The 13,600-nt window shown below is 49.1% G+C and overlaps 6 protein-coding genes across 6 annotated transcripts; 3 read left to right on the top strand and 3 right to left on the bottom strand.

Annotated features, from left to right (window-relative positions):
- Window positions 1-10: 10 nt before the first annotated feature.
- Window positions 11-2,179, top strand: LOC9640114 (protein TIC 214). The gene is made up of 11 exons (XM_024659511.1): window positions 11-234; window positions 291-355; window positions 413-511; window positions 579-711; window positions 783-845; window positions 894-953; window positions 1,005-1,127; window positions 1,186-1,257; window positions 1,329-1,625; window positions 1,675-1,791; window positions 1,854-2,179. Exons 1-11 carry the CDS (start codon window positions 67-69, stop codon window positions 1,965-1,967), a joined length of 1,311 nt encoding a protein of 436 aa, XP_024515279.1. The 5' UTR covers window positions 11-66; the 3' UTR covers window positions 1,968-2,179.
- LOC9640113 (F-box protein SKIP8) lies at window positions 2,003-3,513 on the top strand. Its single transcript, XM_024659512.1, has 2 exons — window positions 2,003-2,127; window positions 2,187-3,513. Exons 1-2 carry the CDS (start codon window positions 2,027-2,029, stop codon window positions 2,746-2,748), a joined length of 663 nt encoding a protein of 220 aa, XP_024515280.1. The 5' UTR covers window positions 2,003-2,026; the 3' UTR covers window positions 2,749-3,513.
- A 1,882-nt stretch (window positions 3,514-5,395) lies between these two features.
- Window positions 5,396-7,684, bottom strand: LOC112340706 (pentatricopeptide repeat-containing protein At4g02750-like). Its single transcript, XM_024659549.1, has 3 exons — window positions 7,435-7,684; window positions 5,658-7,191; window positions 5,396-5,486 (listed from the first exon to the last, which is right to left on the bottom strand). Exons 1-3 carry the CDS (start codon window positions 7,682-7,684, stop codon window positions 5,396-5,398), a joined length of 1,875 nt encoding a protein of 624 aa, XP_024515317.1.
- A 351-nt stretch (window positions 7,685-8,035) lies between these two features.
- LOC9653616 (RPM1-interacting protein 4) lies at window positions 8,036-9,325 on the top strand. The gene is made up of 4 exons (XM_002985712.2): window positions 8,036-8,184; window positions 8,264-8,809; window positions 8,886-9,086; window positions 9,146-9,325. Exons 1-4 carry the CDS (start codon window positions 8,179-8,181, stop codon window positions 9,188-9,190), a joined length of 798 nt encoding a protein of 265 aa, XP_002985758.2. The 5' UTR covers window positions 8,036-8,178; the 3' UTR covers window positions 9,191-9,325.
- LOC9653615 (programmed cell death protein 2) lies at window positions 9,202-10,800 on the bottom strand. Its single transcript, XM_024659548.1, has 8 exons — window positions 10,651-10,800; window positions 10,507-10,590; window positions 10,338-10,462; window positions 10,242-10,294; window positions 10,104-10,192; window positions 9,830-10,033; window positions 9,592-9,783; window positions 9,202-9,525 (listed from the first exon to the last, which is right to left on the bottom strand). Exons 1-8 carry the CDS (start codon window positions 10,798-10,800, stop codon window positions 9,379-9,381), a joined length of 1,044 nt encoding a protein of 347 aa, XP_024515316.1. The 3' UTR covers window positions 9,202-9,378.
- A 645-nt stretch (window positions 10,801-11,445) lies between these two features.
- Window positions 11,446-13,155, bottom strand: LOC9653614 (phospholipase A1 EG1, chloroplastic/mitochondrial). The gene is made up of 2 exons (XM_024659603.1): window positions 12,217-13,155; window positions 11,446-12,166 (listed from the first exon to the last, which is right to left on the bottom strand). Exons 1-2 carry the CDS (start codon window positions 13,153-13,155, stop codon window positions 11,891-11,893), a joined length of 1,215 nt encoding a protein of 404 aa, XP_024515371.1. The 3' UTR covers window positions 11,446-11,890.
- Between the last annotated feature and the right edge of the window lie 445 nt (window positions 13,156-13,600).

The raw sequence follows: 13,600 nt of genomic DNA, 5'->3' as shown, positions 1-13,600 counted from the left end.
GAGAGTGAAAGAAAGGGTAAAGAAAAATTCCAATGTGGGTTTAGGGTTTATGCGGATAGGGGAGAAATGGAGGGCGTCAAGCAGGCGATGGCGACGGTCGTGAAGCGCGCCGTCGTGGTGGCCGATCTCGTCGCATTCACGGCCTTCCACTTCGCTTGCAGCGCCAAGGAATTCGCCGAGTCGGGATTTGGCGTGCCGAAGCTCGTCACGGATGTGGCCGGGTGGAGCGTTGCGGTGAGCTTTTTGTGCATTGCATTGCCTCGCATTTATCTATTTCGTGGCTCTCCCAGGGATGTGCAGTTGCTGGGAATGCCTGCCTTGTGCTGGATGTGATGAGGAAATTCTACGGAAAAAAGTAAGTTCGTTCTCGCGGAGCTCTAAACCGTTTGCATTTCTTCTTTTGCCTCCATAGAGAATGCAACACTTGTAATGGCTGGGAAGGGATTCGATGCACGTCATGTAGAGGCACCGGGAAAATCCAGTACCTTATCGTGAATCCAGGGTTGGAAGGGTACGTTTTCTCTCCCTTTTTTTGCTAGATAGCGAGGTTCCTTGTTTAATTCTTCTTTAACCATTAGAGGAGAAAGCTCGACAGCTGAAAGTGCTGCCAAATCAGTTGTGGATGGACGTGCGCAACTTAGAACTACCTCAGCTAGCGCGGACGTTGGCTACACTCTGCCTTCAAAAGACTGTACGACTTGTTCTGGAACAGTATGAGATCTCTCCTTTGTTCTATTTATCTTTTCCAACTCTGTTAACTTTGAAGTTTCGCCTGGTTGCAGGGAGTAATGAAGTGTACCGAGTGCAATGGAAATGCTTGGAGACCTGGCTTTCACGCCGATAAAGTAAGGCATACTTGATTTTGACAAACACTTAGTTTATTATGTACGCAGCTTATAAACTCCTCGACAAAAGCACTAAATGCTTACAAGAAATTGAACGTTCCGAATGAAGTAAGTAATGATGCTTGTTCTTGCCATGATATTCGCGCTGGATCTATGCAGGCTATCTTAGAAAGCTGCGAAGACCCCGCAACTGCGGAGTTCTTTCTTTTCACGCGTCCGGAACTAGAAGGGGGTTACCGAATGGATGAAGATATGAAGAAGGAAATGTGGTGGAACTATGAGGTCTGTTCTGCTTTTCTGAGTTGTTCAGTGCTAAGAGAAATGCTACTATTACATGCAGGAGTGGAGACGCAACAGATTAGCACAAAAGGCTGTTGGGAACCAAGAGCCTGGATGGGAATCGATGCAGCAGGTCTCTGCTTTCCTTTTATTCTTATTTTCTCTTTTTATGTTTCCTCGAGCTGATTCCTTGTGACTTTGCAGGTTTTAGTCACTACAGATCCTGTTGAAACGCTGGAAGATCCTGCTGTTGTGAAAAATGTTTCTTATTACAAGGCTCGAAGAGCAGTAGAAGCGGAAGTTGACAGCATGATAATGCCACAACGCCCTGCTGACTGGAAGGTGCCTCTCAAATACCCACTCAAAGAATCAGACTGGTCAGAAGACGACTTGAAAGATCCAAAGAAGAAAGAAGAACGGGACGTGCTTCTCAAAGCGCAGGCCGAGATCGTGAATGAGGTTTCTGATGAAGCTTGGGCAGCCGAATGGCGAGAACTCACGGTAAGTTATCCTTGAGATTATACTTCCCTTCAACTATGCTGTCTTGCAGATTCAAGACCTCACGAGACAAAAGATCGAAAACTACGTGAAGACGTTGTCCAAGCCGAAAGTAGAACCTCCAAAGCCGGCCGTTGCGAAGCCGGTTGAGAAAGCGAAGCCCGTGGAGGTAAGGAAAATTGCTTTTTCCTTTCGCCTTTCGAGTGGACTTCACGAATTTCTTTTGTGCAGCAAATGAGCAAGGAAGAAAAGAAGAAAAAAGAGAGGAGGGAAAGGGCCGAGAGAATTGCGAAGCAGGCTGCTGATAGAGAAGCTGCACTAAAAAAATCCAAGGCAAGGAAGTAGATAAGATTGCGGGAGCCAGAGCAACAGTAGCTCTAGGGTTTTAGCGCTTCAATTCAGTGATGGAGTGGAGAGCCATGGCGGCGGTGATGTTTCCGGTGTGCTCGAGAGTCATCCCGGACAGGAGGTGCCGTGCTTTTAAGCCGGCTTCCCATTTCCAAAGGTTCGTCTTTTTGTTTTGCTACGAAGTGACAAGAAATGCAAACTTTTTGTTACGTGCAGTGCCGTTTCCAAAAGGAGAGTGATGGTGAGATGCGCGAAAGAAGACCCAACTACTGGAATGCGCAAAGACTGGTTGCTAGACGACGAGCACGCACTAGAAGCGGAGCTGCAGCAAGCTATACAGTCCGAGGATTATGCCAAGGCCGCGATTGTACGTGACAGGCTGCGGGGCGTCCAACAGGATGGTGTTACCGGCGTGCTCGAAGCCAACGCTCGCTTCTACAGAGCTTTTGAGCAAGGGGACCTGGCAACAATGCGCAAGATGTGGAAGAAAGGCGACAACGTACACTGTGTTCATCCTGGCGCCGGACGAATCTCCGGCCACGAGCTTGTGATATCGAGCTGGGAAGTGATGCTGGGACCGGAGGTGGATTTCCCGCTGCGGATTCGTCTGGAACATGTGGAAGTCCGTGTGAGGGGAGACTTGGGATATGTTACGTGCTTGGAAGTGGTGCGGTCGGGGACGAGCTGGGGGAAACAGGTTGCAACGAACGTCTTTGAGAGGCAAGATGGTGTGTGGCAAATTTGCATGCACCATGCTTCTCCAGCCCCCGACAGCTAGATTTTCTTCGAAGAAAATCTACAAAAACTTCTTTTTCCGAGAAACTCGACGCAGCTCTAGAAGATGGGGAAGATCGAACTGGAATCCAGGCACGTAAGGTTGTCGCGTTCTTGAGAGCTGGTTGGGCAGCGGCTGCAGCAGCATCCAGGTCTTGCCGTTTCGTCATGAGCATGAGCATCCGGAACGCTGCGCTGTTCTGGAGCGAGCCAAAGCAGCTTGTTTGGTTGCAAACCAAAGTTGGCAGACACGGAGCAAAAGATCAGGCAGTCGAACTCATCGCCAGCATCTTCTGGAGCAGCTCCGGACTAGCGATCTGTCCTGCGGAGCTCAAGAACACAACTTTGCAGTCAGATGCAATATAGACGTTAGACGAGAAGAGGCAAGCATGAAAAATGAGAACTTTACCTTGGGGAATTTGATGGGCGTGCTGGATCCGAAAGTCTGGAGCTCCGCGAGCGAGAAGGTGGCGACGCGCGCTGTCCCGGTCATTGGGAGTGAGATCCACTGGAAGCATGGAGGCAAGTCCACTAGCTTTTTCCCGTTCACTCTCGTCTCGTCGCAAGATTAAGAAGCAAGCAATCTATGCAGTTCCAGCTCGGCATTTCATCCAAAGCAGTCCACGAGACTGAGGCATTAGCGAAAGGAGGTGATCGAGTTCTTCCAAATTGCCGTCGTGAGTTCCACACGGCCAGATCTTTGTCGGGCCACAATATTTGATTTTGCATCGTTCGATGGTAATATAAGATCATAGAAAGTTAAAAATCACGTTAATTCGCCTGTGCTTTGATTGTTTACTCGACCACATTGCATATGGGGAGCCTGTAAGTGCCGAAGGAGTTCTTACTTTGCCATGCCCAGGGAATAAAAAACGCGCGGTGGAGACGAGGTGAGCTCTCATTGTCCAGGAACAAGCGTTTAGGTACGACCTGTCAGAGACTCTTTCAATAAAACACTCTTTCAGGTTAACTGGCAAGCACGTACTGTTCATTTTGTTTGATTGTTTCCACGATGCTCTACGCCCGGTCTGTTCAAGACTAGCTCCACCACAAAGTCACAGGAAGTGTCGCTTTGGAGCTGAGACAGGGATTTCGGAAGAGTGAGAACCTTCGAAGGGAAGTAGTTACAAATTGCTCTGGAGAAGCCTGATTATGCCTGTTGAAGTAGTCCGGAGCTGCTTTCGCTCCACCCAGGCTGCTGTCGAATGGAAACGGCATAAGTCCTCTAAAGCCATCGCTGAGCAATTTCACTTCATAAAATAACGAACCCAGTTGCTGAGGAATTGGTTATCATGTAAGTGTAGAGCATTGAAACGCAGGAGTTGAGAGAAATGAAACTGCGAGGCTTGCGTGTGGAATTATCAGTTGGATTAGTCGGAAGGTGTGTGTAAATCTGCATCGGTGCCGAGTAACCTTGAAGTAGAGACGTATACAATGCATCAGGATGAAAGATAAGAGCAAAGGCCTAAGTTTCGTGGACAGGCCATTGCACAAAGCTCATTTTTCGTAGTACCAGATTTGGAATGCGACGCAAATCAGGGGATAGGTTGGATAAAGGAAGAAAAAAGTAGAGTAGAGAAATGTAGAAAGCACAGTTTTATACCTTGCTTCCTTGTGAGTTTGCAAGTGTTGGAACTAAGTTTATACAGGCATATGGGAGGGCTGGACCGACAGCACGCATGGCTAGTTGTTTGACAGTCAGAAGATCGTTATGACGCAGATACTGGGTGAAAACTGCTGGAGTTCTGCGAAAAGATGGAGATTGAAGATCTTCAACGGGACTACCAGCTTCTACACACACCGATCACGGGTCTGGGCAAGGAGTGATGCAGGACTAAACTCAACGTAGCATACCAGACTACGTGATCGGAGATGAGGCAACACTCCAAACGATAGCGGACTTCCAGCTCCAAATCGGATCATCACCCACTGGCACTCACCACATTGAGAAACGAGTTCCTCGTTGATATACAGGCTCCGAAGTATGCAAAGAGGAAGCCCCGCCAACTTCTAAACTTATCTTCCAGAAATAAGTATTTGTCAAGGGCAAATTTGCCACGTGGACGTTGCACCAGCCTCCAAGCACTGGGAGGTGGAGGTGGATTTCCCCATGTAGACGTCATATCACAAGCTATTTGTGCCTTGTAAGAGAACTATCTTCCAATGTTTCAATGACAAAAATCTACTAATCACAAGAATATAGAACATAAAAAGAGTAAATAAAAATAAAAGCGAAGCAGTTTTGTGCTAATGTCATCTCCACCACTGAAGAACTCACAAAAGGAAAACCAAAATAAGCTCTAGCACTTTTCTTTTAGTCCACAAAGTACCACTAAAACCAAAGAAGAGATTATGACAAACTTATTTGATGCCTTACCATTGCTAACAAATTAAACATAGTAAAATCAAGAAAATTTTCTTTTTTTTTTGAATTGCAGCAACTGATCTCTTCTCCGAGTGGTGGATGATGCCACCCACCACTAACCAATTCTTCAAGCCGCGGCAACAAAGACTTTTGATAACTGCTGCGAGATGGCCGTGGCCCTAAAAAACGTAGCATGCACCATTTAAGAATTTTATTTTTCTTATCTTCATCACCTTCTCAAGCTGATTTCGTGTGCCTTAAAAGATATTAGTCACTACAGATTTCGTTATCCTGCAAGGCACGAATAGCTTGTGCTATCGTGCTGGGCAGATGGATCTCCCGCTGCGAATTCGGCTGGTACCGTAGAAATCCAGGATCTGCATGCTTGGAAGTGGTCCGTCAGGAGAAACAGGTTGCCATGAACACCTTTGAGAAGCAAGATGGTGTTTGACAAATTCCATGCACCATGCTTCCGGCCCGCCACAGCTACCAAGTTTAGCGAAGAACATCTCGATGAAGCTCTGGAAGATGGGAAAGATCGAGCTCACTCGACAGTCGGCTTCGAATCTCCCCGGAAGATGTTTGCGAGCAGCACGTAAGGCCCAGCGTCCCTTGCTTCGTTCTTGAGAGCTAGTTGGGCAGCGCCCGCAGCAGCATCGAGGTCCCGGTGTTTCTTGCAAGCCGTCATGAAACAAGTCCAGTCGTGAGCATCCGGAAGGAACGGCATGGTGGAGATAAGTTCTTGCGCGGCTCCAAGGTGTCCGGAGCGAGCCAAGAGATCGATCATGCAGCCGTGGTGCAGCTTGTTTGGTTGCAAACCGAAGTCAGCGGACATGGAACAAAAGTACGAGCGGCCGAGCTCTGGATCGCCGGCGTGACTGCTTCCGTTTAAGATGCAAGTGAAGCAGTCAAGGTCAGGACTGCCACCTTCCAATCCAATTCTTCCAAATTGCTCGAACGCGTCTGCAAACTTTTGCTCTTTGTGCGAATACAGAGCCACAAGCGCCGTCCACGAAACCACGTCTTGCTCCGGCATTGCATCAAAGATCTTCCTTGAGTCCTCAAGATGTCCCTTGCGAACGTACGCACAAAGCATCGAGTTCCAAGACGCTGGCTCTCTCTCCGGCATCGCGTAGAGAATCTCCTTAGCGGTTTCCAAGTCCCCGTTTTGAGCGTAAGCGGAGAGCAACGCATTCCACGAAACGTTGTCCCTGTCTGGCATCTCGTCAAACAAGTTTCTGGCACTCTCCAGGTAACCACTTTGAGCGAAAGCTGATAGCATTGCGTTCCAGGCAATCCGGTCCTTGTCTCGGATCCCATCGAACAAGCTCTTGGCTTCTTCGAGGTGGCCGAAGCTCGCATAGGCAGTGAGCATGGACGTCTCCGAGACGACGTTGAGCTCCGGCATGGAATCAAACAGCGCCTTGGTTTTCTCGAGCTCGAAGGTGGCGCAGAAGATCGAGAGCATTATGTTCCAGGAGGTGAGATCCCTCGAGGGCATCGCATCAAACAGGTTCTTGGTACGAGAGACGTCCTCGTGCTGCGCATAGGCGCACAGGATGTTGTTCCACGAGTACAAGTTCTGGTAAGGCATTTTGTCGAAGATCTTCTTTGCTTCCGCGAGCTGACGAGCCCGGTTGTGTGCAGAGAGCATCAGATTGCAGGACAAAAGGTCTTGCTCCGGCATGGATTCAAGCAAGTTCCCGGCTTGGATCATCAGTCCCTCCTGGGCATAAGCCGAGAGCATCGAGTTCCAGGACGAGAGGTCCCGCTGTTTCATACCCTGGAAGAAAAGGATGGCTTTCTCGAGGTGCCCGTTCTCGCCATAGCTGTTCAGCATCGCGTTGTTGCAGACGAGGTCCCAGCTCGGCATTTCATGGAACAGAGCGTTGGCTTTCTCGACGTAGCCTCTTTGAGCGTAGGCGACGAGCAAAGCAGTCCACGAGACAGTGTTCCAAAGAGGCATTAGTGAAAAGAGGTGGTCGAGTTCTTCCAAATCGCCGTCGTGAGCATAGCCGGATAGCATCGCGTTCCACGCGACCAGATCTTTGTCGGGCATAGTGAAAAACAAGGATTTTGCATCTTCAAGATGCCCATTTTGGGCAAATGCTGCAAGAATCGCAGTTGTAGAAACTGTGTCTCGCTGCGGCATTGAATCAAAAAAATTTCTGACTTCCAAGAGATCGACATTGTTGATCATAGCAGCCAGGATTGCGTTGTAAGAAACCAAGTTTGGATTAGGGATGAAAGAGAACACTGTTTTAGCATCGTCAATATGCCCCTTTCGGGCATATGCTGTGAGGATGATGTTCCACGAGACTATACTCCGATCGGGCATAGAAGTAAAGAGTTCCTTGCATTCCTCCAATCGACCGGATCTAGAAAGCGCAGAGATGAGACAATTCCAGGACGCGATATCGCGCTCCGGCATCGCATCGAAGACGCTCCTAGCCTCGTCGAGATGCCCTTGCCGGGCATACACTCCCAGCATGAGATTCCAAGAGAATTGGTCCTTGGGCGCGATGGAGTCGAAGACACTCCTCGCCTCCGAGATGCCGCCGCATCGCCCATACATCTCCACGACAAGATTAAGAAAGAACACTGACGATTTGTAGAATTGGGGCGAGGCGACGATCTGAGCGTGGAGGATCCGGGCTTGGATGAGCGATCGGCACGATTTGAGAGCGTCGGCGCAGCGATCCAGGCGCGAGAAGCCGGCGGTGGCGAGCTCCTCTCCTGGGCATTTTGTAGGCATCTAGCGCATCTTGTGGGAATCTAGGGTACCCACGTTGATTATGCTTTATGAGCTGGACGTATGGCCCTCTGCCACGTGAAGGGGCAAGAGCACTTTTATTTCTGGCCAATGGTGGGTGACCACGTGGCGGGAAATCACTTTCCCGCCAGTTGGGACTTGCTGGACTGGCGTCCAACATAACATTCTCCTTTCGCGGCTATGGCCGCGTGAAACCCTAGTCTCGTTTCTTCTTCTTCCACTCTAGGCGAGCTCTTCCTCCAGGCGTGACGCGCGCTCGCTAGAGCCGGCTGCTTCTTCCGGGATTTCGATCTTCAATGTCGGTGAGTGGAAATCGATCGTTTGCTGCGCAGCGGCCGGGATTTCGAGCATCGCTCACGGCTCTCGTGTCGGATTTGGCAGAGAAGAACAAGGATTCCAAAGTTTGGGAGCTGGGACTCGAGCGATGGTAATGCGGCCTTCACGGAGGTGTTTGAGGTTGCGAGGGCGGCGAGGATGACGGATCCCAGCGAGGTGCTGGTCGCAAGAGTGCGAAATCCTCATCCACAGAAGATAAATCCTACAGTAAGTCACCACCACGCCAGGAAAGGGAGCAGCAGTGACGACGCTGGCAGCAGCGAAGGATTTGGAATTGGAAATGGGTATGGAGGAGGAGATGGAGGGGGAGCTCCTCCAAGACCTCACAGGCAAATCGATCCTCCTACACAGAGAATTCTCATTGACGACTCGCGCTACGTTCCATTCGGGAAAGATGACGGTGGCCCTCGACTGATTGGGCACTCACACTCGGAGCGCGAGAGTTCCTCCTCGCCGGCATTTAAATCGCCACTGCACCAGGGAAGAAATGGAAACCATCGCAGTGCATCGCCGGCGTGGGAGCGAAAGGAGGGATCCTCCACGCCAGGGAGATTGCGACCAAAGTCGAGTACCAACATGGAAGTCCCTGCTGTAAGTTTTAAAACTCTTTTCTTCTTTCTTCTAGCCTAGCATTTGGATTGATCGTTCTTTTGGTTCCCTTGGGCAGCCAGAGAAAGCAGCAGTGCTGCCAAAGTTTGGTGCTTGGGATGCAAACGACCCGGCGTCCGGTGATGGATTCACGATGATCTTCACCAACGCAAGGAATGAGAAAAAGGCTGGAGGATCCGTGCACGTCCCGCCGTTGGGTGTTGACGAAAAGGATTTGTACCCGGAGAGAAGAACTAGTGCATCGCAAAAGACATCCACGGTATGTATGGATTTACTATTCTCTTTCTATGGGCTTATATGATGTCTTCTTCTTCTCAGAAAAAGAGCTTTTGCTGCTTCCAACCGAGCACGGTGGAGGCCTAAGAAGTGTTTCTATGAGTGTACAGTTATTGTTTTCTCTTGTTCCTTGCTTTTCACAGCAGCTTATATAACTTTCAGTGGCATAGCATTCTTTGTATCAATTGAAGTCCTGTAATATCACAAATTTGTACTCTCAAACTATTTCTTGTCTACTAGCTATAGAGCTTCGAGCAGATCAAAGCTATCAGGATCTACGGAGAGGATTGGACCCATGCAAACTCTTGCACGTAACCCTCGGCTGGACACGAGTCCCGGCACGAATACACCGCTATGGTTCCCCAGTCAAGCGAGTCTCTCTCGTTCTCCACGCCGAAAAAGTAGAGCAGCTGCGGCATCACCTGAAACAAGTAGCCGATATCAAGCAGCAGCAAGAAAATTCACGTTTCTTTTCTGGAATCCCATACCTGAAACTCGAAGACACGAGGAGCTCCACAAAGTTGGCAGGAAGGGATGTCGGCGTCGCTAGCTTGGCCTTCGAGTTTCATCCACAGCGGCTGCGAGTCTCCCGCCCGGCTTGATCCAAGCCTCAAGACTTGGCTGGGAGCTCTTGTCATCCGGGCCTGGAATGCCGCCCAGAAGCTGTCTTCTCTCGACGCCTATCAAGCGAGCCTTGAAAACCAAGAAATGAGAACTCGCTGTTACCTCTTGGAAGCCGTCGAGATTGGTTGCTGGAACAATGTCAGGACCATCAGCATCAGCTGCTTCCTCGTCTTCCTCTTCCTCCTCGCTTCCTTCTTCTTCGCTAAACTCCAGCTCGAATTCGTGCCACAGGGTCTTTTGTTCTGCCCTCTTGTCCGACGATGAATCCTTGCACGAGTGCGAATGACCAGCTTGCCAGTGTTCCACCTACAAAAATGCTCGAAATGCTCAACACAAATAGCAGAAGGAGCTTCAAGAAAGAAACAGATACACTAACTTGATGCTTGCGGGAACAGTAGCTGATCTTCCTGCAACCCCCACACTGACTTCCACCTTTCCAAGTGTGGCACCAGTCGCAAAGTCGGACTGTAAAACACTCTGCCTGAACATCTGAGTTGCAAGCTTGAAACTGTACCTCCATTGGGATCGTTTCTCCGAGCAGCTACTTGAGCTCGAAAAACTTTGACGCTGCAAGCAGCTTAGCGGACAAAATGGGGGGAAGAAATGATACCTTCTGTGGGACGTTTCTTGGCTCTGTTGAGCTTGGTCCAGATTTAAACAAGCCATCTTTGGGCACATGAAAACCAGTAGAGTGAATCTGTTCTCATCGTCTCCTTCGGGAAGAGGCACACAGACCTGCACACTCTTTTTAGCTCAATCGCTCTGGACAGAATGCTTACTTGGAGCAAGAACTGCAGGGGTTCCTTGCAAAACCCGCAGCAAGCATCGGCCATAGGCGGCATGTTTTGTGGATCCAGCCACACCTGCATCTCTACCGCCATCAGCCAAAAAGAAGCTATAGCTGAGAACCAAACACGACATACCGGTGCTCCGCCAGCTTTGCTGGGAAAATCGCTCCATGATCTGCTAGGCTTCCGCGTAAACCCCAGCGCCACTCCACTTCTCTCCATAAAAACCCTCGGTGAAAGTGGGGTTGGCGGGGAAGATGAAAAGTTGCAGGTGATATGCCGCATATGTTCCCTGAAATGGGGAGCGCTTGCGAAGCAAATTGGTGATAAATTTACCAAGATCCTCCTGGCATCCTGGGTTCCAGCTTATGAAGATATATTAGGAAGCAAATTGGTGATAACTTTACCAAGATCCTCCTGGCATCCTAGGCTTCATGGGTTCCACCTTAGGACGATATATTTACTACTTGGGAAGTGCATATATTTTGATTTGGATAGACTCCCTCTCTGGTAGAGGGTGAGGGTGTTCAGGACAGGGAGGACTCAAAGGCAAGGCGTCTACATTTTGAAGATTCATGATCACGATTTTTTACCCAGTTGAAGGTTTGAGGACTAAGGAACATGCAGATCACTCAGATTGAGCATAAGAGGATAGGCGGGTGGGAATGAGTTATTGCAATAGCGATAATGTACTTGAGTCCGGCGTCTGTGCGAAAAGCGTTTTCGTCCCGAGAAAACCAGGTTCTTTATCTCTCTCAGCAGGAGTTGAGCAAATGAAGATCGGCAATTGCAATGGGCAGGTGGGCACTTGATTTGAACTGAAGTTGACCTGACTTCAAACACTCAACTGAGTCACCGGGTTGACTACGAGTGAGAAAATATCTCTGGCGATTTCCTTTCAGGGGCTGCTGCTAGCGTTCGGAGTCCGATTGGCCGAGACCAGATTTTTTCTCCCTGGAAGGAGATTCTTACATCATCAATTTCACGTAGCTTTGGGACAGCGAGCACGACAGCGAGCCATTTGGTTCCATTTTTGTTTTAAAACTTGATCACTTGATTTCCAGATCAGAGCATTTGCAAGCGTGCACAACATGCTGAGGATTAATTCTTATCTTCACAGCATGCATCGATTTGGTACTTCAGTTGTATTCCGGGTTGCTGGGATCAGGGATATCATCAATCCTCTTCGATCGAGGAAGCCATTTCCCATCTTCCAGCTTCATATCCTTGTTTGGCGGCAGTACCCATGACACTGGAACTCCAAACTCCTCCTTGAGGATGTCAGCTCGCTTGTTGAGCAAAGCACAGTCTCTTGCATCAAATGGAGAGGGTTCAAGTTCAAGCCTGGCCCTCTTGAATTTTGGGGCTCCTTCTTTCATGGTTGCAACCTCTTCCAGGTACGCCAAATCCTTGTAGAATGGAGCCAAGGCTTCCATGCCCTCCTCCCCGTATCTCTTGTTAAGGATCTCCATCGCCTCTTTGAACGCGGGGGTTTGGAGCGGTTTGGCCGAGAGCTTGAGCAGGGGCTCGAGGACAAAGGATTGTGCTGCAATGGTGTGTAGGTAGAGTTGGAGATTGTGGCAAACTCCAAAATATGTCTTGAGACGCCATCCGGTTCTGCCATTAAGCTTCCACCAAAAATGTTGTGTTCCTGATGAAAAACATCTGTAAATATATCATTCAAACACGTGTGCTAAGTACCTTGAGTAACCATGGTTGAACATATGGTGACTTTGTCCAGTCTGGCTTTTGCTCTTTCCCAACATGCTGATAGTATGTGATGGGGAGGTTTGGAATTACCCCAATCCAGTTTTCAACAGCATCGTATATTGGAACGTGTGGTACCAAATCGCCAACCCCACTGTATCGTGTAATCACCAAGGTGGACTGGCTCTCCACCAGGTGCTTGAATTCGGCATTGCCCACTTTGGGTGAAGCATAAGCAACGAGGTGGACCTTGACGTTGCTGCGGCCGCTAGCAAAGTTGATGCTCAGGTCAGCTGCAGCCAAGGTTGCGAGAGACGAGCCCAGGCTATGGCCGGCACACACAATCCTCACGTCTTTCTTGTTGTCGCCAGAAGAAACAAGCTCCTCTACCTCCTTGAAGATCTGGTTCCTCAGGCTCAGCTCCCCAAACGCATGAGCTTCATTGGTGGAGCTGTATATGCTATAGAATCCACAATGAACACGAGCTTTTTTGGACGGATCAATTCTATCACAAGTCACCATATTTGCTTTGAATAGATTTTGATGCCATTCGGCGTCGGATATAGTTCCCCGGATAGCAACAACGATCTCACGGCAGCCAAGATACTCGCTCTGCTGCGGCGTAGATACGGCAACGAAGCCAAACCATTCAGACGGTGCGTATCCATGAACTGTTGCATAGATGTAGCGGGTTATTGTGTAGCGCTCGTCCAGCTCCGGAAGACCAGTTTTTGCTAGGTGCTCGCTCTTGCCATAGCGCGGATACAAGTAGAACTTATCCCCCTTGTGATCAAAGATTGACTCGTTAATGCTACTGACGAAGTCTCCATAGCGGTCTTCAGACAAAGCCTCGTCATGGTTGGAGTGACGTTCAACAGACTTAGCCTTTGTCACAGGTGCGGATGCTGGTGAAGCAAGAAGCACAGAAGACATTGCTGTTTTAGTTACTCTCACTGAAGAAAGAAAGGTAATTGTGAGAATGGTAGAGCATGGATTTATATAGTGAGCGTGTGTGTGAAGGTGGAAGGTCTCTATTGCACACGTTTAAACGTATGGTGGGTGGCATTGTTTGTGTAGAGTTGATGGTATTGGTACCTGGAGAAGGAAAAAAACACCCAAAAGTAGGTGGCTTGTGGTACCAGGTGCTTGGACCTTGCAAAAGTAGATTGGTTGTAAGGACAATAGGTACGTCGGTGAAATAGAGAGCAAGGACAAAAGGAGTGGTGGTAGAAGACCTAGAGGAGGTTAGCGAACAAATGGCTCATGAGATCATTAAAACAGCTTATTATAATCTGTCCGTCTCATGCTTCTTGGTAATGAATGAATGAATGTAAGTTGTGGTCTGAGATGCTTGGATACTTCCTGAGCATTCAGTACT

This window comes from Selaginella moellendorffii, unplaced genomic scaffold (assembly GCF_000143415.4).
Source record: "Selaginella moellendorffii unplaced genomic scaffold, v1.0 SELMOscaffold_69, whole genome shotgun sequence".
NCBI lineage: Eukaryota > Viridiplantae > Streptophyta > Lycopodiopsida > Selaginellales > Selaginellaceae > Selaginella > Selaginella moellendorffii.
This window is presented reverse-complemented; position numbering and strand designations above follow the sequence as displayed.